Source organism: Caretta caretta, chromosome 20 (genome assembly GCF_965140235.1).
Source record: "Caretta caretta isolate rCarCar2 chromosome 20, rCarCar1.hap1, whole genome shotgun sequence".
Lineage (NCBI taxonomy): Eukaryota > Metazoa > Chordata > Testudines > Cheloniidae > Caretta > Caretta caretta.
In genome coordinates, this window is record NC_134225.1 from 13,324,039 (window position 1) to 13,348,161 (window position 24,123).

The 24,123-nt window shown below is 48.8% G+C and overlaps 2 protein-coding genes across 3 annotated transcripts in view; one reads left to right on the plus strand and one right to left on the minus strand.

Moving 5' to 3' along the window:
- LOC142069644 (maestro heat-like repeat-containing protein family member 2B) overlaps nt 1-5,257 on the plus strand; it is a 33,442-nt gene extending 28,185 nt beyond the window's left edge. For both annotated transcript variants that reach the window (XM_075121521.1, XM_075121522.1), the window contains exon 15: nt 2,551-5,257. In XM_075121521.1, the coding sequence (XP_074977622.1) occupies nt 2,551-2,562 (12 nt within the window). In that variant the 3' untranslated portion in view covers nt 2,563-5,257. The remainder of the gene's footprint in view (nt 1-2,550) is intronic.
- LOC125628911 (gametocyte-specific factor 1-like) overlaps nt 1-24,123 on the minus strand; it is a 328,021-nt gene that overhangs the window by 169,741 nt on the left and 134,157 nt on the right. The window lies entirely within an intron of this gene.

Genomic DNA, 24,123 nt, shown 5'->3' on the forward strand with positions numbered 1-24,123 from the left:
GTTGAGTCCAGAACAACTTCTGAGACAACTGACAAATCCTCAGTCGCCATAAACTGAGAGGTACCTTCTGGCTGCTCCACAGAGAGAACCCTGGAGACATTCTCTCCCGCAGCAGTTAAACTGCTTTTCTGAGGAGACCAACAGTTTGAACTTCCCTCCCCCTTGTCACAGACCACATGGCTAGTCACAGACAAACACTGGGAGATTGGGATGGCTTTTTGAACATGCAAATTACCACTGCCAAGAGAAAAACGTGGGAGACAGTTTCTCCCTCATCCTCGCTGAGCTGAACCTGTTTAGTGGTGGGTCTCCCTTCGGAGATCCTGTCCACTAGCAATTGGGCTAACATCCCTGGGTTCCCTACTGTAGCCCTCACAGTGGGTCTCCTCCTCCATATGTTGCGCTGACATCTTGCGATCAGCTGGGGAGGCCTGTGGGGAACTGGGCACCCCTACTGATCATCAGACTCCCAGAGCCTCCACTTAGAAGAGGGGGCAGGGATCTGGCTTTGACAGGGAGTGGGCGTCGGGGATGCACTCCATATTGCGGCAGTGGGGTGTGGGGGAGCTCCCTGCATTAACTCCGTTTTCTGCATGACCTGAGACAAAGCATTAATCAGGATGCTGAGAGGCTGGCAATCATATTTTCCCATATCCTCCCCTAAATTCACCAACTCCTTCCAAATCATGTTCCTAAGGGTCTCCTTGGGTCAGCGCTGCCCAGGGTTGTGGGAGGTAGGGAATTAGAATTGGGAGGGTGCCTGGCAGAGTGAGGACCATTATTTGTAAATGTGATTAGCCTGCACGGGCTCTGAGGTAGTCTTTTTGCTTACTTGTGTTTTTAAGACATCAGTTTCTCGCAGCAAATCTCCTGCTTGTTTGATTTTTGCCACTAGTTCACTCCAGGTTGGGGGTTTTAAATCCACCGTCCCCATGGTCAATTTTGTCTGAGAATTTAGTCCTGCATAAGTGCTCTGTACTAATTCGTGTCCCTGATACTGGAAAGTGACAATCCCATTCTCTTCTGTCTGGGGTAATGAATCAGAGAGAGCTGCCAGCATTTTCTTTCCAATTAGGTAAGCCTCTGGGGCCTCTCCTGGTTTCTGCTCTTCCATTATTTTCCGTTTCATAAGGGAAGATGGAGGCAGTAATATTTTAAGACCACTTATCATCCATTCCCGGGGTCCAGAGGCAGTCTGCTCCCAAGAATCTATGCCTAGGTCTCGAGCATCTGCATCTCAAGGAGAGGCGCATAACTGAGCCAATTGGGTTAAGTCCATGCCAGCAGCAGAGGGGTACATTTGCCAAACACAGGCCAGCCATGCAAGGGCTGTGTCACAGCTCAGTGGCCCCAGTCTCTCAGCAATAGCCTTGTCTACAAGCACAGAGAATATTTTCTTCATTTCAGTTTATTTAACCAGTTCTGTTCAATGACTAGTTTAGTCAAAGTTAAGAAACCAAGTACTCGGGAAATGTAAGACAAATCAACTAGCGCTGTGAAGTTAATGAGAATGAATTAAATCCTAAAGAGGATTAAGCTACAGCGAACTAAAACCAGTTCTGAATCAGAACACACACACACACACACACAAGGATTTAATTCACTTTAACTTCGCAGCTTTCATTGATTTGTTTTAACTTTTCTGAGCCTCCTGTCTGCGGTCGGGTCAGCCTAGTGCTAGCACATGGGCTACATACAACTGTTAAGAGAAAGGAGGTCAGAGAAAACAGACATGCACACAATAGAAGCTGCTAAATTTGCACAAGTGAGTAGGAGACTTGTGGTGGTTACTGATTTTTGTGACTTTGCAAGAAAACAAGCACAATAGAAGAGATCAGTGATCCTGCATGGCAAAACATACTGTCCATTACTCTGACTAGGATGTTTAGTTCTGATTATATATGACAATACACCATAAAATATAAGTCAATGTCCTGTCATCTGCTTTAGAAATACATACAGGATTAGTCATAATGAAACCACCATTCTTACTTCCCAGTAAAGATCTCAGAATGATAAGGCTTGCAAATCAGCGAGGTGAACTAGTTCCCACTGTATTTTAAACCTAAGGTACCCATACAGAGTGCAGTGTAGCAAGACACTTTGATATTACCATGGGACTGATGTTTAATGGGTAGAATACTGGTTTACAATAAAAGTGAAATTTCCCAGACTGGTTACTGTTAACAGCAGCATGGGAGCAGAGTTAATTTTTTTTCCCTAGAAAGGTCCCAATCCTTCAGTTTTTACTCAGCGTATAAGAGGGTGGAGCATTTGCCTGAGAGAGGCCAGAAGGATCAAGCTTCAGTTTCCCTGGCAGTCCAAAGAATAGATTTTAATTCTGTTAAAAGTTAATTTCCTGCAATAGTTTGCGTCTCAGCTCATGTAATAACCACAATTTATACGTTCTCGTGATAACATTTTATATGCAAGTTCAATCATGGGCTTTTTGCTTTGGGCACAATGACCTACTTTTAACCATGTAAAAGTGAATTCATTAGCTGATCTACCAGCTATTTCATCAGTCACTCTGCTGTTTCCCTTTGCTAGTGTCATCTGTAGATACATCTTGAAACATGACTGTTTGTGGTCTGCTCTGCCACGGTGGATCAGCTGCAACAAGCTGGCCTAGTCGGAACGAAAGAACGTTTCCTGTGCGGAGCTAAGATGGCGTCTCTCCCAATGATTTATTCCCATCTCCTGAAAACACTTGTGGTCTATACCAGCTGCAGTGTCAAATCTCTGATACAAGCTAACTTGGATAGATCAGAAACAAAAACTTTCATACACACAGAATCAGTCAGCTGTTCCAGTTTTATGTGGAAAGGATCTCAGAGTCATTTCCAAGGGCTATTTCCATGAGCGTATCGATGAAATTGAGTGTGATAGCATATATAAAGAAAGTGGAAACCTTCATGTGTGTTAAACCTATGCATAATTAGAGGGTTGTGCACTTTGTTGCTTCTGTAGGCTAAGCTCACAGCAGACACCTGGCTCCTTGCATTCTTCCATCCCTGCCACACCCTCCCTGTATCTCAACCTGCCATCCCCCTCTCTATTTCAGGGACTCCCTGTAACCCCAACACCCTCCCTTATACAGCAGAATCTTAGAGTTACAAACACCAGAGTTTTGAACTGACAAAGCAATCAACCACACGCCACATTTGGAACCCAAAGTATGCAACAGCGTGCACACATACACAGAGTACAGTACTGTATTAAATATAAACTGCTTTAAAAAAAAGGGAAAGTTTAAAAAAAGATTTGACAGGTAAGGAAACCATTTCTGTGCTTGTTCCATTTAAATTAAGACCGTTAAAAGCACCATTTTTCTTTTGCATAGTAAAGTTTCAAAGCTGCATTAAGTCAATGTTCAATTGTAAACTTTTGAAAGAACAACCATAACATTTTCTTCAGTTACAAACATTTCAGAGTTATAAAGAACCACCATTCCTGAGGTGTTTGCAACTCTGAGGTTCTACTGTACCACAAGCTCTGGTAGACAGACAGACAAAATGCAACAGAATTGCTTCACTGGGCCAAAAATGTCTGAGATACGCACAGTTCTGTCACTTGTGTAAAACGAAGAGGAGCAAAATTTACAATGTGTTTTATTCTACATATTAAAAAGGGCCCTGATCCTAAACTATGACGGCCGCTATCTTGGCAGACACATGGGGATTGAACCTAGGATTTCCAGAGTTACAAACAAGCATGAGCTGCTCAAACAGAGTGTGCTAAAGCTCTGCAGTTGGGGTTATAATAGACTCCTTTCCTCTACAGATCACTCACCAGCACTTTGTGATTGAAGTTACGATTGAAATGATGACTGAAGGACTACTCCTGTGCTTAAAGTTAAAGTTGCAGAATCCGGGCATGAATCTGTAGGAGTAATCCAAGTGTTGCATAGAGCTGGTGCTCTATATAATCTCACATATAGGTAGTGAAGATGAAGTTAGCTTTCATCAGAATCCCAATCTAACTTTACCAAAACTAAAGCAAGTGGTAGGAGAGACAATGGACAAGATAGGCTAGGTTCAGCCCTGAGTCACTCAACTTCTACCAACATAACTCAGAAAGCAAGGACCCTGGTGCTCCAAAGTCTAACCAGATCAACTTCTGATACCATGACACCATGTTACAACAGAAAAAAAAATATATTAGAATTGGGAAAAGTACAGAGAAGGACAACAAAAATGATTAGGGGTATGGAACGGTTTCTGTATGAAAAGAGATTTAAAAGATTGGGACTTTTCAGCTTGGAAAAAAGACAACTAAGAGGGGATATGATAGAAGTCCATAAAATCTTGACTGGTGTGGAGAAAGTGAGTAATGAAGTGTTATTCACTCCTTCACCTAACACAAGAACCAGAGGACACCCAATGAAATTAATAGGCAACAGGTTTAAAACAAACTAAAGGAAGTACTTCTTCGTAAAACGCACAGTCAACCTGTGGAACTTGTTGCCAGAGAATGTTGTGAAGGCCAACACTATAACAGGGTTCAAAAAAGAAATAGACAAGTTCATGGAAGATAGGTCCATCAATGGCTATTAGTCAAGATGGTCAGGGATGCAACCCCATGCACTGGATGTCCCTAGCCTCTGTTTGCCAGAAGCTGGGAGTGGATAATGGGATGGATCATTAGGTAATTGCCCTGTTGTGTTCATTCCCTCTGAAGCACCTGGTACTGTCACTGTCAGAAGACAAGATACTGGTCTAGATGGACCATTGGTCTGACTCCGTATGGCTGCTCTTATGTATAAAAACATTGGGCGGGGCTGGGCTGGGCGGTGGGACACACCTCTTTCTCACTCCCATCTAGAGATAAAGAAAGGGAAGGTGGTCATGACCACTCTGGGGCCCTGAGCTCCCAACTTGAGAATCCATGATCACAGGAGCCATCACAGGACTTGGTACCAGCAACTCACAAGCAAGTGCACTTGTCCATATGTCAAGCATAGCATTGTACAGTAGGGGTATGTGGCTGGTATTGTCAATGTTCAGTTATCGATCTTTGGATGCAGGGTGGATGAGGACACAAACACAGAGTAGAGTTTTGTCTGAAATAACTTAACTCTGCATTCCACTTTTGTTTTTAAATGCAACCATAACTCTGAATCTCTGGAATTTCACACATTCATAAATTGATTTTTTTTATTTTTAAACCATAATTTTCTAATAAAGTCTTTCCCTTAAATATTTGATGCATATTTATAACTTAGTAGCAGATTAAAGAAAACACTATAAACTTGAAATCACAATTTTGTCTGAAACTTTTATACCACTATAATTACATCTATTTCTCTCTGTTTTTGCCAGGCTCATTTACTTTGCGTATTTGACAACATTTTGAGTCTGGTCACTTTAACACTTTCCAGTGCAGTGTCAATTATTGAATCATTCTCATCCTTGCTGAAATAGACAACATCAACAGGGGAGCAGAAAAACCTGCACAACATTATTGAACAGAATATAGTCTTTTAAAAAGTCAGAACATAATATTTAAGGGGTACTCTATTAGCAACTGGCCATGTTTTAAAATTACTTAATATAAACAAAACTCTTTAAATTGACAGTGTCCCTTTAATGAAGTTACTCGTCTTGGAATAGAACTTGTAATTTCATCACTATATCATATTAGCGGCCTGATCCAAAGCCCACTGAAGTCACCTGAATCTTTCCAATGTCTTTTGGATCAGGCTCACACAGCTTATTTTCTACAGTCAGTTAAGCTCCTAAGTATCACATTTCTCAAAAAAGAAAATGTTCTCCTTGCCTATGATGAGAGAGTTAGGAGTCCTGTCCTCCTTTAACGCTCCTCGTGTTTAAATATTGAGTTTCCAGTTACAGAACTAAGTTAAGTGACCTAGTCTTCCTGCAGCCTAACCATTAATACTAGACTTCAGAAGGACAGGACACAAAGCGCCAACCTCACTTCCTGTTTTCCCCACTTCCCAGTCAATATGGAATCATGAGCATGTGGCTCCCAAAGAGCTAGGGTTTGGAAGGCAAGTGGATGAAAGAAAAGCCAGATTCCTACTAACTGGACATACAACTATGAGAACGAATATTCATGGCCATCCTAGGTCCCCTTCACAAATGGTGTCCCTTCCCTCTGTTTGCCAGAAGCTGGGACTGGGCATCACTTGACAATGACCTGTTGTGTTCATTTCCATGCATGTGGCACTGGTCACGGTTGCAAGACAGGCTACTGGGCTAGATGGCCTTTTGGTCTGACCCAGTAGGGCCGTTCTTATGGTCTTAGATTCCAGCACTGATCACTGATAACTCAGTTAGAGATCTTTAAATGAAATGATGGATCTGCTTCCAGTTCCACTTTTAAGTACCAAGGATGGCAACTCTGCTGTAGCAGCCACACCCCCACTGATGCCAAGCGGAGGTCTGATGATAATATCGGCTCTAGTCTTTGTAATAAGCCAGGGATTTGCACTTGAAGCTGTCATGCTACCAGAAAACCAACAGCCACTGCTCATTGACCCCAGAGTGAGGTCAATTCAGGTGTCTAGAGAGACAGATGTTTCCAACAATACACTCCAGTTATACCAGTAAAGATAGATCTTTAGGATGTCAAAGCAATTCATGAATGGAAACAGAATGACACTTAATTTCTCTCCGCACCCCACCTTAACATGTTCTTGGACCTTCCTGCAGAAAGAGCCAGGCTATTAACCCTTAGGAATGATCCCAAACTGTCTGCTGCTTAAATGAAGCCCTACATCTCCTAGTAAAGCTGTGGGATCCATGTTTTACCAAGATGAATGCAATAGGTAGCGGTATATACCTGTCCATCAGCAGACGTTTGCTGAGGAGGCTGGAGATCACTGCCTCTCGGTGATGGTGAGCTAGAATGGACACTGCCTCCACCAGGAACTGCCTCAAGCTGCCCTCCTGGATAGTAGGCATGTGGCAATATAGTATAGCCAGGATATCTGGCACCTGGAAGGAACAAAACCAGAAAGAAATGTCCCTTTTTCTTTCTCTCCATTCACTCTACAGAATCAAAACCTTTATTTAGCCATTTGCTGCTTTTTTAGAAATGCCTCACTTCAAGAAGCAAATGTTCAAATACGTCTGCGTAACTTGAACCCACACAAATTGCCCACACACGGCTGTAAAAATTAACACTGACACACACATAGACATACCAGGTAATTTAATGTGGTGGTGCCCAGCTATGCATTACATAAACCAGTTCACATGCACAAAAGGCAGCTTTGCTTGCCCAGATTTTGCAGCTGTGATTTAAGCAGCCAAATCTGACCATTTGCCTCAAAGAATGCAGAGCTCATCAACAACCACAAGCACAAAATATGCAAGTGCTTTAAAGACAGTGTGCAAATGCCTGGGACTATGAACAGGGGACTACCTCTCATTTTCATTCCTAGCCTTTCACATCTTCAAAACACTGTGCAAACATGGCAGTTCTGCTGCGAGGGTTCCCTGTCCTGAGGCCTTTCACCAGCCTTGTTAGAAGATTTGTGTAGTGCTCCTTTCATCTAGCACTAATGCACTGGGCTCCAGAATAAGGCATATAAATAGTGGATCCCAAAGACACAAGAGTTTTCTCCCTCCCTCCTCCTCTTCTTAAAGGGTAGGTCTACACAGCAAAAAAAACCCACAGCAGTGAATTTCAGAGCTCAGGTCAACCTGGGCCTGTGGGGCTTGCACCATGGGGCTAAAAGTGGAGCTGTTCCTGCTCGGGCTGGAGCCCAGGCTCGGAGACCTGGCAAGAGGGTGGCAATAGCCCAGTGCTCTTTTTAATCCATGTAGCCCTTAGCCATAGGCCTCCTAATAACTGGAGGCCTCCAGGTGCCAGTCATTCTGTCTTCTTGTCTTTTCCCCAGAGTCTGTTTTCTCAAGCCTTTCTTGGCTGAATACTGTGGCAACAAGCTAGACCAATAAATAACCAACCATCTTCCTTTTCCCTTGGATTATCTCGGTTTCCTGCTATTGATTCTGCCATTGCCTATCTTAGGGTAGGAACAGAGATGGAATCGAATCTTTGTCTGAGGGGGAGAAACAGCAAGATTTTTCTTCCTTACACTTGAGGGCAAAGATCAAAAAGCCTAGAGTTTAGGCAGAAAAGCTCCCCAGTTCCCAGTTTTACCTTGTCCAGCATGGCATCTCCATACTCCTTCAGGATGATCTTCATCCACAGTCCAGCTGCCGTGGCACAGGTGGGGCTAGCAGACAGCAGACCATCCAATGTGGCCTCAGTAAAGTCTGTGGCCTGTTCGGAGGGAAAGTACTCACTAACAACCTGGGAACAAATCAAAAACAGGAGAGACCGCAATGATGTTTGGCTCCCGCACTTTTAAAAATGGAAAAAAAGATACCTGCATCAGCAAATGGTGAATTAGCCTCCTGTCTAGCTCGCCATTTGGGATTACAATTCTCTCTCTACTCTACAGACTACATTTTTGTATTCTACACTCATGATATCAGGTTAGAGGCAAAGACTCTGTTGCACAGTTAGCACAACATTGTACTGGATATGCAGGAGGTAAGTTTCCCATTTTTAGTCTCTTACATACACTGCATCTTTTTACAGCATATAGAAGTCAGTCAAGAGAGGTGTGCACACAGATATCGGTAAAGTCAAGGAAATGTAATACAGCTACAGCATGAACAATACTATTGACCTGTACCACCGTCTGCTGGAAGACACAGAAAATAAAAACAATTGGAAATTGTTCTTTACTCCCTCGGGACCAGATTTACTCTTCTTTACACAGATATACTTGCAGGGATCAGCCACTTGAAGGAAACATTATCATAAGCACCAGACCAGTGCAAGACAAAAAGGGGATCTTCCTTACATTGAAGAGTAATCCCACAACTGAAGAAAGAGCAGCAGATACCAGTCTTGCCATAAATGTAGCACTGCCTTAGGCATGTGCTGATCTTCAGCTGGGATTGGGAAAACGATTTTCTCCCTCCCCCAATTTATGATACTATACTACACAACTGGCCAAGAGTATTATGGCTGCCTCCTCTCCTCTCTCCGACATCTACTGTAGGCCCCTATGATAGTTCACTAGAAGGACCTTGATCTATGTGCCTTGTTCCATTGTTCTCGTTCCTTCTGTCAGCTATGGTTTTGGTTGTACTGAATATATGAGTATCTTCTCTCCCTATTTTGTGTCCAGATATATTAGTATTTTTCTTTGCTGAAGGGAAGAGGGGATAGTGGAATTCAAAGTTGAAGAAGAAAAAAACAATCTAGGGGAGTTGTTTCTTTTTCTGCTTTCTTGCAACGTACAAGAAGGTTTACAGGGTTTGTTTTTTTTTAATGAAAGAAAGGGAAGGGGTTCTACTTGTTTTTTCACTTGAGAAGTATCAAGAATGTCTTCCCTGTTTTGTTGGAGCTCTCCTTTAGAGGAATCAGATTATGGATTGGGAGCTTTCAGCTATAAATTGAAGGGGTTAGGAGTTGATTCTTCCAATCGTTTGTTAGACATTTGAATCAAATGCATCTTAACAGAAACCAAAAAGAAAGCTTTAAACACTGTAATTATGAGGGGAAGTGATTTTTATTGAATCATGTTTCACTTCCTTAGTATCTGTGACATCAAAGCCTACTAGTCATCCATAGCTCCTCCAAGAAAAACTGGGAAGATAAGACCTGAATTTCCATTGTAAAGAAAGCAGCAGACTGATTTATTTTTTTTTTAAAAGGAACCCACACGTTGGGCCTTTTATTACATCAAAACCAATTTTCTTTTCCTTTGTAAGACACCTTTAAAACAGACAGATGGCTGTTCTCTCCAATATAATAATTTTTTGGTCTGGTTCTCTGGGATTTTGCTTCTTTACTGATAAAAAGACAGGCCTAACTGAGAGACTGAACCCATATTAGGGCCAAATTCTGCTCCTCGGTTACATGAGAACATCGCTCCCTGACTAGGGCCCAAATCTGTGTAAAGAAGAGTAAATCTGGTCCCAAGGGAGTATCGAACAACTTCCAATTGTTTTTATTTCCTTGTCTTCCAGCAGACGGTGGTACCGATCAATAGTATTGTCCATGCTGTAGCTGTATTACATTTCCTTGACTTTGGCTTGCTCTATGATCATTTTATATTTGTTATCAGGGCCAACCTCTCAGCTAATGTAAGTCATATCATTTCATTAAAGTCAAGGAAACTTTACTAATTTACCCCACCTGAGAATCTGATCTTTGCAGTTTAATACCAGTCTCCTTCTATATTTATAGGGAATCATGTTTCCTCAAAGGGCTTTCAATCTGATGTCAAATCATTTCAAGTTTAAATTTACAAAGTTTATCAAAGATTAACTGGTTCAAGTTAACATACTTGGAGGTTACAACTGTTTCTTTAAGAAGGGCGGTTGAGTCTAAACCATAAAAACAGCTCCAAATCTGCACCACAGTTCAGGAAAGCAGCCCTATTCATCAGCCTATGAATGATGTAAGCACGTTCTTAATATGTGGATCTTAGATCATGGTCATAATTTAAAAAAATTAATTGACACAGCTGGACACCATTCACATTTGAAACATAAAGTAGCTTAAAACTGTCCTAGCTTGAAGTGGTTTGAAACTGCTTCAGGAAATGTGGCCCTCTTACAAGTGTAGATGTGAGGTTGCATATATGGTAAAGCCATGTATACAGAGTACATGCTGATTTTAATCATACACATTTCCTAAACACTATACAGAATATCTAATTGCTTATTTTTAAATCCTAATCAGAGAAAAATTAAAATGATTGGTGCAAATAATTGAATTCTAAGGATTGTGTAACAACAAACACTCTTATTTTCTAGATCTACTGAGAGCTAGCTCTGAGCCAACAAAATAGTATTTTCAGCGTGTATGGTTCTCTACCAAAGCAGGTCTATTCTTTATCTAAGAACATGAAAACAAAAGAATTCATAATATTGTTATCCCTTTTGACCTGAGCAATTAGTGAATATTTTGGGTCTTGTGAGTTGTTTCCATTAGGGGGAGAAATGGATGATGGAGTCAGGTATTTTTTTGATGCAATCCTGTTTATTTACAAAGAATGTACACAAAGTTCTATTTCCCTAACAACAGCAGGAATAGTTACTTGGCTCACAATTCCAAGCCTCTTTCTATCCAGCAGTCTACCCAAAAGCTCTCTCTCTCTCATCCCCATCCCCCTGCATTTGCATTCAGACCCCAGTGAAAGCCCCTTCCCCTGAATGGCTCAACTCCTATTCCAGCTTTACTTGATGGTGGCTTCTATTAAGTCAGCCATCTATTCTACAAAAGAGCTTGATTGTTTTTATATTGATCCTGAATAAAGGACAACTAGTATGCCCGCCAGCTTCAATAAGGCTTCCCCTTTCCACAGCATAACTCCCTGTTTTCATGTTGTTTTTATAAATCTGTATCTTGTACACTTCCACAAAACCTACAGCATTCTTTTATTTTTACTAACCTGAATCAGGATATTGAATGCATACTTTCAGTTACACCAATGTAAATCTGTGTGTAAGCAGAGTCAGGATGAGCTCCACCCTGACATCTGGTAGGGAGTTGTGGCAAGTTGTGGAAAAGAACGTCAAGGGCTGATCTCATTTACATAGGCACCCCACCCTGCCTACCATGAGCCCATAGCTGCCCAAATGGTCACTTTGGCTTCTGTGGGATCCTCAGTGTCTCTGTTATTGGTCAGGAAGAATAAATTGTTATTGTCCTGATTATATGAATCAAGGACAGTGGAACTGTACTTGGCCTTTTGTTATGCTGGAGGGACTCGCCATCAACTAAGTAGCACTTGCTAGGCAAGGGACATGGGTTCCAAAATTCAGTGAATGTAGGTTGGTAGGTAGGTTGGTGAGAGCTCTACATGTCAGTTGCCTTTACTCTCTGGATTATCAGAGCTAATTTTGATTCTATTAGGAGTCTAGTTGTAGGCTGCTGAGCTGAATTCAATTTGGGCTAATGGTGTACCAGCACTGAGGCTCCCTTACTACAAGTTGAAATCATGACAGAGCTAAAATTATTAAGAGCTGAAATCACTGACTGTTGTATTAGGTAGTGTGGGGGCCTGAAGATATATTGTGGAGCAGTTTGTGGGACAGATGGAGCAGCTCATGGGGGGGCTGGCAGAGCAGAGTGGTTCATGGGACAGCTGGTAGAGTGGAGCAGAGCCCTGCGAAGAGGTGGGGCAATCGGCTTCAGACCACATAAGGTGCCCCTTAACCCTCCCATTTCCACCAAGGTTGGGACGTAAAACTCTGCAGATAAACTTTCGAACTCTGGGGCTGCCCTGACCAGGGACAGAGACTTTTGGGTTCTTGGACTTTTGGGACTTTGGGTGACTTTTCGGTTGCTGGACTCAAGAACCAAAGGGAAAGAACATGGCCCAATTTGCTTGGGATGGGTTTTGCTCATGGGTTGTGTTATGAATCCTGTTGGTGGTGTTCCCCCAACATAATGCCACATTGTTTCTCTCTGTTATTAAAAGGTTTTTTGCTACACTCAGACTATGTGCTTGCGAGAGGGGAAGTATTGCCTCTTGAAGGCGCCCAGTGGGGGTGGTATATATTTGTCCCAGGTCACTGGGTGGGGGCTCGAGCCGGTTTTGCATTGTGTTATTGGAATGGAACCCCGCCCTTGTTGCTGCCAACTCTGTCGGGCAGAAGGGTTACATGTGGTAATTCATTAGACTTATTCCATATTTATCCTGATGGCAAAATATGTTAGCAAGTCACTAGAGAAAACATGACACTTTTTGATAATTGTTATAACAATTATCCCCACCACGAGCCCACAAGGGCACTTGCTCTCACTCGACAGAGTCTGCCTCCAGCTGCCCTACCCTGGGGAGCACTAGCTCTGTATCAGCCAAGAGGGAAGAGTGCTCCCTACTGGATAACCAGGGCCACCATTCCTGCTGCTCCAGAGCATTCTTGGCAACTCTCCCACCTATGGTCTGCCTGGGCTGGAGCCTGCACAGCTTAGGCCAGTGGTTCTCAATCTGTGGTCCGCAAGACCCCTGGAGTCCACACATTATGCCTAAGGGGTCCACAAAGGACAGGTTAAAAACAGACTGAACAGAATTAAGCTGTATGTACAGACAGATTTCCCAAGGGGTCCGCACCTCCATCCAAAATTTCCAGAGGGATCCGCAAATGAAGAAAGGTTGAGACCCACTGGACTAGATGTTCTGACAGGTTCACATAGTGTCCAGCCCACCTGTCCAGGTTTTCCCAGGACCACACTGGGAAATCAGTTGGACAGAGTGCTCCATTACACATAGCCAGCTGGCCAGGTCATGGGCTCAGGATCATCCCAGCTCTCCTGGATTTTGAACCTCAGAGGTGCCCACCCTAGGTCAAGCTTGCTTGCGGGGAGGGGGAAACGTGGCTGCAGCTGAGTCTGGGCTCGGGGCCCCGGTGCATGGGGGCACTCACTGGATGTTCTTCAGCATGTTCAGCACCTCAGATGGAAAGCGGGAGTTGGCCACGTCAAACTCAGTCAGATCCGCTTCCAGCACCAAGGGCTCCTTCGGCTGTAGGATGGGCGGCTCCTTCTTGATGCGCAGGATCCTGGGCACAAGGACAGACCGGGGAGGGGACAGACAGGGCCAACCAGAGAGTTGCCTGCAGGGGCAGATTCCCCCACACACACCCAGGGCAGGAAAGAATCTGCATCATGCATCAAGAGGCAGGACTTGTTCCTGAGCCATGGCACTCACTCATGCCAAGGGCCCCAGCCAGAGAGCTGAGCAGCACCAAGCCGCAGGCTGGTCCGGTGCCGGTCAAGTGCTCTGGGGGTGGGTTCTCGAGGCTGGTGTCCAGGATGGAGTGCAGCTGCTTTGCAGGGCAAGGAGAGGTCAGAGTTAGTGCTAATGGCTTAGGGGGGAAACATACGACTCACTCCCGCAGCAGGGCTGGGACCATGGGCGCCTCCACTACCCCTCATGGCAGGGCTGGGCCAGCCCCAGTTGTCTCACACCATGGAGGGCAAATGAACCCACTTACTTTTTGGCAATGTTCAACATCTTGAGCTTCTTCTTCATGCGGGTCCGGGAGGTGCTGGAGATGGTTGTGTCCACAAGGGAGGAGGTGGACTGGGACATATAGAGACAGCCCAGGTAAGCCACCAGCTACTTCTGCAGACAGCGCCCGCTGGAGCCAGCCATCTGGGCGAGGAGAGCCGGCACTCAGCCAACCATGTGCTGCCAGCGAGCAGGCAGGAGACACAGTAGGGGAGTCCTCATGGAACTGGCCTTCTCCTGCAGGTCACCCCTGTCACGGAGTGTGGGGGAGTCCAGGCCCTGCACCCCTCTTCCTGGAATTCACTGAGACTCTCAGCCAGCCAGTAAAACAGAAGGTTTATTGGACAACAGGAACGCAGTCCAAAACAGAGCTTGTGGGTACACCCAGGACCCCTCAGTCAAGTCCTTCTGGGGGAGCAGGGAGCTTAGACCCCAGCCCTGGGGTTCCCTGTGTTCCTCCATCCAGCCCCAAACTGAAACTAAACCCACCCAGCAGGTTCCCTGCTGCAGTCTCTGTCCACATTCCTGGCAGAGGTGTCACCTCCCCCTCCCCCTCCCGGCTCAGGTGACAGGCTCTCAGGTCTCCCATCCCCAGGGCACATTCCCAGGTCAACACTCCCCCCTCCCTGCTGAGCCACATCCTCACAACCCCGCCCCAGTGCCAGCCCTCCCAGCTCCTGGTGCCTGGTTCCCTGCCCCCCTGAAGCCACAAAGGCAGTCAGATGATGGGTCTGGGGCAGAGGCCTTGGGAAAGCCTAGCGCCCTGCTGCCTCGCCCCGACCCGCTCAGCAAGCAGCTCAGTGCGGGGGGCTGCTGGACAGGACTCCCAGTGGTAGGAACAGGGTCCTGCTCACATCTCTGGGATTAGTGACCCCACAGGACCCAGACCCAGACCCAGACCCAGGCTCTGGCAGAGCTATCTGCTGCTATGCCCCAGTTCCTGGAAACATGTCCCAGCTGGGCTGCAGCATGCCCCCCGCAGGAGCCCATCTCCTGCCACTGCTCCCAGCTGGAGTTCACTCCCCACTCCCAGCTCTGCCCCAGCTCACCCTCACTGCTTCCTGCAGAGACAACCAGCACCAGGAGACCCGCCCCTGCTTCCCAAACTGACCCAGAAGACCCCCCGCTTTCACGTCTGGGCCAGCGTTGCCCCCCTTTGCTCCCAGGCAGGGCCAAGTGGGTGGGGGGAGCAGGGAGAAGAGGGGCTGGCGGAGGCTGGGGATGTTAGTGCTTTGAAAACACTCTCCCCACCTTTGGAGCATGGGCCTGGATAGGTCCCTGTCACCAGCCAGACTGTCCCCTTGGGGCAGGTGCCTGGGGCCCTCCCATGCTGAACCTGTCCCTCCCTCCAGGCAGGGCCCAGCTCCTGGCTGCCTGGGCAGACAGCCACATGCCCTGCCCTGTCTGCTAACCCCACTGCTGTTACTTAGTGTGACAAAGCTCTGGAAGGTGTTCATGAGCTGTCTGCACCTAGCGCCCTGGCACCACTACCCGCTGGGGGAAAGAATTCATTCTCTCCCTAGGCCATGGGAGAGCTGGCCAGGGATCTGAGACAGAGTTGCTCAGACTTTCTGGGCTGGAATCAACATATCTGAGCAGCAGACCCGCAGTGCCTGGAGACAGACACCTGGTTCAGAGGCAGGTGAGCACAGCGTGGCTGGGTCCGGAGAACAAAACCAGGTGGCTGGGGGAAGAGCTGAGCTGGGGGGAGAGCCTATGTCTACACTGCAAGAAAAGACCTATGGCCCAACCCCAGCTGACCCAGGTCAGCTGACTCAAGCTGCGGGGCTAAAAATTGCAGTGTAGATGTTTCTGGCTGGAGTCTGTGCTCTGGGGCCCTCCATCCCTTGTGGGGTTTCAGAGCCCAGGCTCCAGCCTGGGCCCAAATGCCTGCACTGTGATTTTTAGCTCTGAGAGCCCAAGTCAATTGGCCCGGGCCCAGCCTCGCAGCAGTGGGTTTTTCATTGCAGTGTAGACGTGTCCCCAGACACACAGCGCTGACCTGAGGCAGACAAAGGGACAGGGAAAGGAATGGTTCCTACAACAATTTGGCTTGAGGGAGGCCTGGCGCTGGTCAGCCTGAACTCGGTCTCCACGTTTTCTTCTCTATGCCAAGCTAGGATCTCTCAGAGCCCTTGAGCCGAGTAATAAACTGTCCCCTGGCTTGAACAGGCTCCTGCCTCACTGAGCACAGTGCCCCGAAGGGCACAGCACAGGCCTCCCGCAGGAGTCTGGCTGGGACGTTGCACTATCCATGATTTTATGAAAATATGCTAATGAGTAGGAATATAATGTAACTGGAATATGCTTCATGGAAAAGGTCTCTTGTAAGGTATCATTACAAAGCTTACAATCTACCGAGTGTGGGCATCCTATTTGCATAAATGTATCACTCTTGTATCTGAAACTAGAAATATGAAATCTAACTCTGAGGGCCTATAGTAATTATGCGAAGAGTGAGCCGTTAATGGTGGTTTGGAATCTTGATGGCTCTCATCAGCCAGGACAGTTGACTGTGGATGGCTCTGTTTGCAGGACGGCCTTTCTGTGAGTCAGGCTGGGAGGAATGAAGGTTTGGAGTCTCACAGGAAATGTGACCATGTCACCTGCTACTGGAATCCATCTTAAACTTGGTGCTTTTCCACTTAGAAGGTGGGGGCGGGTGGGGACCCAGAGAGACAAAAGATTCCCGCCTTGTGCCAAAGCCATATAAGTGGGTGGAACAGAACAAAGGGGGCTGCAATCATGAGAAATCCCCTAGCCACCACCTGAGCTGGAACAAGGGCTGTTCCAGGGGAAAGAATTGTGCCCAGACTAGGAAGGCGTCCAGTCTGTGAAAGAAACTTATTGAAACATCTCTGAGGGTGAGATTTTATCTGTATTCAGTTGTATTGCTGTATTACAGATAGATTTGCGGGTTTTATTTTATTTTACTTGGTAATTCACTTTGTTCTGTCTGTTACTACTTGGAACCACTTAAATCCTACTTTCTGTAATTAATAAAATCACATTTTACTTATTAATTAACCCGGAGTATGTATTAGTACCTGGTGGGAGGAGGAGGGGGGAAACAGCTGTGTATATCTCTCTATCAGTGTCATAGAGGGCGAACAATTTCTGAGTTTACCCTGTATAAGTTTTATACAGGGTAAAACGGATTTATTTTGGGGTTTGGACCCCTTTGGGAGGTAAGCATCTGAGTGTTAAAGACAGGAACACTTCCTAACCTGTTTTCAATTGAGCCTACAGCAGTTAGGGGACGTGGTTCAGAGCTGGGTCTGGGTTTGCAGCAGGCTAGTGGGTCTGGCTCAAACCGGGTAGGGCACTGAAGTCCCAAGCTGCCAGGGCAGGAAAGCAGGGGCAGAAGTAGTCTTGGCACATCAGTTGGCAACCCCAAGGGGGTTTCTGTGATCCAACCCGTCACATTGACTCAGCCAAATTTGCTGCAGAGAGACAGGCAGGGCTGGCACCCAAGGACCACGTTTTGGACCTACACTGTGTAATTGTGTGGTCCTTGGGACCCATCACACTGAAGGGGTCACTCCCAAAGGACTGGTTACGGGGGGCATAGGCTAAACCCTGTGGCTCTGTGACAGGGAAGATGACCGGGAGACCAGGCCCACCTGCAATGATTCACCTGCCAGAGCTCTTACTCCTCAGCTGCAGTGGGAGGAGAGGAGCATGGGTTGGGGGAGGTGCCATGGGGCACAGGCCAAGGCCAGGACTCAACACCCTGTGGCAGAACAATCTCTGCAGCTTGGAGGCCCTGGCTGTACTGGCCGGGAGCCACCACCCTGTCCAACACCAGTGTCTAATTGTGAAATTGAACTACCCCCAGAGACGCCCTTCAGCTGGGCAGGGAGGGGACAGGGATTGGAGCACTACACCAGAGCTGGCAGAGCCATCAACGCTTTTACTGCCAGCACCCACTGACTCCCCAGCCTGGGCCAGCGCATTGTGCTCTGCCCCAGCCCCATACCTTGCGCATGATCTTGTGCCCTTAGAACTGCACTTTGTCCCGCTTGCGGAATTGATACTTGGGCATCTCCTGAGCCTGAACCTCTGAGAGAGAGGGAGACATGAAAGGTTACCAGGGCAGGGAACCCAGGGCCCCACCCCAGCAAGGGTTGGAGCCTGCCCCCTTCCCCACCAATCTGACTCCCTGCTTGCACTCCCCATCCCAACCCACCTCCCAGCCCAGGGAGAGGCCTTGGGGGTACAGATGGCAGAGTCCTGCCTGCCCCCGCTCCCCACTCCAGCCCCAGGAAGTTGGGCTGCCCGCAAAGAACCCCAGGAGCTTTATGCCCTTTCCAACCAGTCCCTGGATACCCCTCACAATCCCTTTGTATGTTGGGAAACTGAGGCACAGGGCAGTGAGTCAGTAGGAGAGAACCCAGGAGTCCTGCTTGCCAGCCCCCTGCTCTAGCTATACAGGCATGCAGACACTAAGCCCAAGATGGCCTGATGGGCAGCAGTGTGCCTGAGCCATGGCTGCGAAAGGGATCAGATTTGCTCCCTGCAGGGATGGGCACTTACTCTTGTGGCGCAGCCTAGGGACCAGCACCAGGGTCAAGGTGGCGATGAACAACATGGAAACACCAGTGCCAATCATGACACCCAGCACCTATGGGAAGAGGCATGTTCCAGACCAGGCTTCCAGACAGGCCGCAGGTGGGTCATGCTCTGGGGGCCTGAACAGGGCAGGCGAGAGTAGCCCTCACCCTGTGGAGCACTTGTGTGGACGTGGAAATTCAGGCAATATTTATGAGGCAATATGAGGCAATATGAGGCAATATGTGCCTCAGTTTCCCTGTGAGCTTTGTCCTGCTGTGCAGCGAGTGGGAAAGAGAAGGCACAAAGTGTCTGACTCAAGAAGCCACCTGCCTGGAGACCAGAATTCACATGAACTGAACCGATCCTACTGTCAGGGAGTCACAGGATCAGTGCTAGGCCCCCAGCTTTGGACCACTCTCTTGGAGGAACCCCTTCAATGTGGAGACCCCAGGGGAGATGTGGGGGGACGTGCAGTCATGTGCCCACCCCCCAATTTCTACCAGGGTTCACACCAGACCTTTAATTTGTGCCCCGGCCCGAGCTACAGAAAGGCGTTGCCTCTGCCCGGCAGAAATCCGGGAGGGCTCAGGGCAGCGGGGATGGTCTCCGAGGCTGGCCCCCAGGGCGTGTCTCCCTCAAGCAGCTTGCCCTGCTCCATCACTGTGGCCCTGAGGGGCTCCAAGCACATCGCAAGCCACAGCGCCCTGCTGGGAGTGAAGTGGGGATCCCCCATAGAGAGAGGGGGAAGCCTTGGCCATTTAACCTCCTGCAGCTGTGTGGGCACGTGTGTGCGCCGGGGCTGCACCAGCACCAGTGTCCAACCTCGCGGAGTCCACCCCGGAGCCAGGAATAGAGCATGGGGAGCTGCATCCCGCGGCCAAAGGCCAGGCAGGACCGGGAGCCTGCGGCCAAAGGTGGGGCTGGCAGAGGAGGGTGGGCGGGGGGCGGGCAGGAGTCATAGAATCTTAGAATATCAGGGTTGGAAGGGACCTCAGGAGGTCATCTAGTCCAACCCCCTGCTCAAAAGCAGGACCCATCCCCGATTAAATCATCCCAGCCAGGGCTTTGTCAAGCCTGACCTTAAAAACTTCTAAGGAAGGAGATTCCACCACCTCCCTAGGCAACGCATTCCAGTGTTTCACCACCCTCCTAGTAAAAAAGTTTTTCCTAATATCCAACCTAAACCTCCCCCACTGCAACTTGTTGAGCTGGTTCTGAGCTGGGAAGTGGCCCTGCATGGCACTGAAGAAGGCACAGTGAGTGACTGGGAGGCCGTGCTGCAGCCCACAGGGCGTATGGCATGATACCCCCACGTATCACCTCTGCTGCCAAGGTTCCTCCAGGGCAGGCCACGGAGCCGCACCGCCCCCTGAGGCCGAACTGCTGCGGTGCCGGCAGCACTCCGGCTTCACCCCCTGAGCTCTGCTCAGCAAGTCCAACGGAGAGATTCCTGGCAGAGTCCACTCCGTAGGGACCAATGCACCAGAGACACTCACCCAGGCGGGTTGTTTCGGGAGCTGGAACCCAGCATGGGAAGTGCTCGCTTCACCATGAGCCTTAAAGCACAGGCAGTTCCTGCCAGCCCAGAGCAATGCCATGCCAGCTGTCTCTGACTCCCTTCTTTGGGCCAAGCAGTGAGAGCTCCCAGCCTCCTCCAGAAGCGCACTCTTTTCCCCCTACCTCCCACCACCCAGTCCTTTGGTCTCGAGCCAGGGTCTCTGCTCAGCTTCCCTGCTGACAGGCGGTGGGGCACTGGTTGCCAGTTGTCCATGTCCTGGTGACCGGGGTTTTCCACTGATATGGGTCGGCCTCAGCCAGTCCTGTCTAATGACCACTTCAATCTGCTCAGACAGCAAGGACACACACACACACTCCTTCCCCTCCTCCCTCTCATATCTCTCAGTCTGCCCTGAGAGCAAAAAATCCTTTTCCCTCGCTGGGTAGCCATGCAAAATATAGGGGAAACTGAGGCTAGTGGAATTCCAAAATATTACAAAAAATTCCCATTTTGTCACACCTGCCCCTGTGGTGTAGGAGCCCAAAGAGACAACAGAGCCCCAAGGACTGGGCCGTTCACAGTTTAGCTGAGGCAGGCTGGGCATGGGCATGCAGCCTGGCTGGAGACCAGGGGAACAGATGGCTGCAGAGTGCTTCTGGGAGCAGAGACTCCAAATGGGGAGACCACGACGACGGAGCTCAAAGGATCAGGACGTGTCACAGCCCTGGCTCCCACCAAGACAAAATCCTCTCAACCCTTGCACCCCACTTCCTGGGGAAGGTTTGGTAAAAATCCTCACCAATTTGCATAGGTGACCAGAGACCCAAACCCTTGGATCTTAGAACAATGAAAAAGCATTCAGTTTTCTTACAAGAAGACTTTTAACAGAAGTAAAAAAGAATCACCTCTGTAAAATCAGGATGGTAAATACCTTATAGGGTAATTAGATTCAAAACATAGAGAATCCCTCTAGGCAAAACCTTAAGTAATAAAGAGACACAAAAACAGAAATATCCATTCCATTCAGCACAGTTTATTTTCTCAACCATTTAAAGAAATCATAATCTAACACATCTCTAGCTAGATTACTTACTAAATTCTAAGATTCCAGTCCTGTTCTGTCCCCAGCAAAAGCATCACACAGATAGACCCAGACCCTTTGTTTCTCCTCCACTCCAGCTTTGAAAGTATCTTGTCTCCCCATTGGTCATTTTGGTCAGGTGCCAGCGAGGTTATCCTAGCTTCTTAACCCTTTACAGATGAAAGGGTTTTTCCTCTGGCCAGGAGGGATTTTAAAGGTGTTTACCCTTCCCTTTATATTTATGACAGCTGGCTTCTGTGAGTCATTTTCTTAGGCACCTAACTCTCCTCCCTCTGCCTGCCTAGCGTGGGGTGAGGGTTCCACTGGGCACCAGGCGCCTCGGCATCAGGGTCTGCAATGCTGGAGTCCCTTTGTGGATCTCACCCTCAGTTCAAACCCAAAGAGACGATGCAGCCAGTCTCTGAGCAGCGAGTGGCACACGTGAAGCGCAGCATGTCACAGCTCCTCCTTGTGGCTCATCCACATAGAGGACACCAGTCTACTAGTGCCGCAGCTCCATGGAGTCACTTGCTTAACTGAAGTGGCCACGGTCTGTGCACTGCTGCTGAAGGTCCATGGCTCCGCACTTGCCGCGGCTGGGGTTGCTACCCCAGGGCTGCATCCCCAGAGGGTGATGGTCAGCGTCACAGCGCCTAGCAAATCATTGGGATTCACAAAGCTGGAATTTGGCATCTAGGCTCCCTGTGCAATGACGGGCCTCTGAATGGGAATCCCAAAAGCCAGCAGGCTGGGCAGCGCCTCACTAAGGTCCCTTATGTGGGGTGCTGAGCCAAGGGGTGTGCGTTAAGTCCTGCCCCTCTCCCGGGCCAGGTGCCTAAATCCTGGCTGCAGGGAGGTGCCTCTTTCTGCTTGGCGTTCTCAGCTGTGAGCCCTCGCCTGGCGTTAGGCTTCTCTGCAGGGGCCCGATCCAGCAGGTGAGCTCTGAGCCCCACGTGCCAGAGGGGCCCTGCAGAGCGTGAGGCTGCAGGGCATGTGCCCAGCGGCAGCACATGGGCACTTTGGGAACTCTAACTGCAGAAAGGTGGGTGCTGAGTGAGTTTAGCCACCTCCCATGCTCAGCCGCAGCTGACCGGGGCCTTTGTGAATCCCAGTGGGGCCCGATTCTGCAGTTTAGGTGCATAAAGTGGCAGTTGGGCACCTAAATCCCTTTGTGAATCTAGCCTGCAGAGTCTGTCACTGGAATAACAGACCTGGGCACAGCTGCAGCCGGCCGGCTCGGCTGACTCGGGCTAGGGCTGCAGGGCTAAAAGTTGCCATGCAGAAGATCGGGCTCATGCTGGAGCCCAGCTCTGGGTCCCTCCCTCCTCGCAAGGTCACAGACCACGGGCTCCAAGCTCAGCCTGAATGTCTGCGTAGGAATTTTTAGCCCCGCAGCACAAGCCCGAGTCCGCCGAGCCGGGCCAGCCGCAGGTGTTGAATTGCTGTGTGGATTTATCGTGGGTTTTCCCCTTTGGTCTGGAAGCTGGGCTGCATGCCTCACCAGATCCGGCTCTCGTCACACTGCTGCTTCTTCCTAGAAGGATCCAAGGAAGAAGCGCCTGGAATTCTGCGTGCAAGCCTGGGGTCCACACTGTAAGAAGGAGGTTGGAAAATTGGAGAAGGTTCAGAAAAGAGCTACAAGAATGATCTGAGGCCTGGAAAACCAGCCTGATGGCAGAGACTGAAGCACTTTGCCCAAGAGGTGGTGAAGAAGTGACTGGTATAAAAGCACCTGTGTGGGGGCAGATTTCTGGGAGCAGAGCGCGCTCTAATCGAGCAGTCAAAGGCAGAGCAAGATCTGATGGCTGGAAGCTGAATCTTGACAGGTCCAAACTGGGAATAAAGCCCACGTGTTTCACATCCAGGGGAACCAACCAGGAGACCAACTTCCCCAGACTCTCCACTTTGAGTCTTGGCACCAAGACTGGATCTTCCTCCAACATCTGCTCTAATTTCCCACAAGTCCCTGGGCCGGATGCAGGAATCCCTGGGGGAGGCTCTTTGGCCTGTGCAGTGCAGGAGGCCAGACTAGATGATCCGAATGGCCCGTCTAGTGTTGGCATCTCTGAGAAGAGCATCCCTTGGCCCCTGCAGTGTTTGGCCCTGGAAGGAAGCCCAGAAAGGAGAAGCAGACTCAAAAACTCTTACCAGAGGCTCTCCAGAACAGCCCTGGGGTCTGGCCATAGGTTCATATTGGTTTTGATTTGATCCAAGCTAGATCCCCCATCCCCAGCTGTCCCACCTGGACCACCCTGAGCGGGAAGCCTGTAGTGTGCTGGATGCTAAGCAAGCCCAGCTGCTGTGTGGAGGGAGTCCAAGGAACCAGCAGCTCCTGTTGGTGATGCAGAACCAGAGCAAGGAGCAGCAAGGAGCCTTCTGGCCTCACTCTATCTGCTTCTGCCTGACGCAGAGCCCAGGAAGAGGTTTCGTGGAACCCATTGACCCCATTCCTGGACCAGCTGCAGCAGGAAGGGACCGTGAAGGCTGCTGGACAAGGCTGTGGAGCAGCAGGGGTCTGTGCCCTCCACCACTTCTGGCGACGTGCCTCTAGTAGGGGAAGGGGATGGGGGCTTGGGAAAGACATCCAGATATTCCCCATTTAACCACTGCAGGGGAAGGTGTCCTGGGGCTAATGGAGCATCACAGGAACAAAGAAAGGCAGGCAGGCAGCAGGCCCAGTGAAGGCTCCATGCTGGTTCATGGCTGTGGCTCCAACACAGATCGGCCCAAGGTCAGCACCCAGAGCACTAGTAAAATGGCCGGGACAAGTGGGCACTCCCTCCATCGGCCGATGCCTTTGAAACAGCCCCTTCGGGAATCCCCACCTCCAAGGGCCACTGTCAGTTCCTGGGTTTCATTTGCCCCAGCCCCAGCTGGGTTCGGCAGGCTGCTGTGGAGGACAGAACTCCATGCAGGGGGTGTGACGAAATGGGACTGTTCTTAATGGTTCCTCTGAATAGTGTGGGGGTGCCTCAG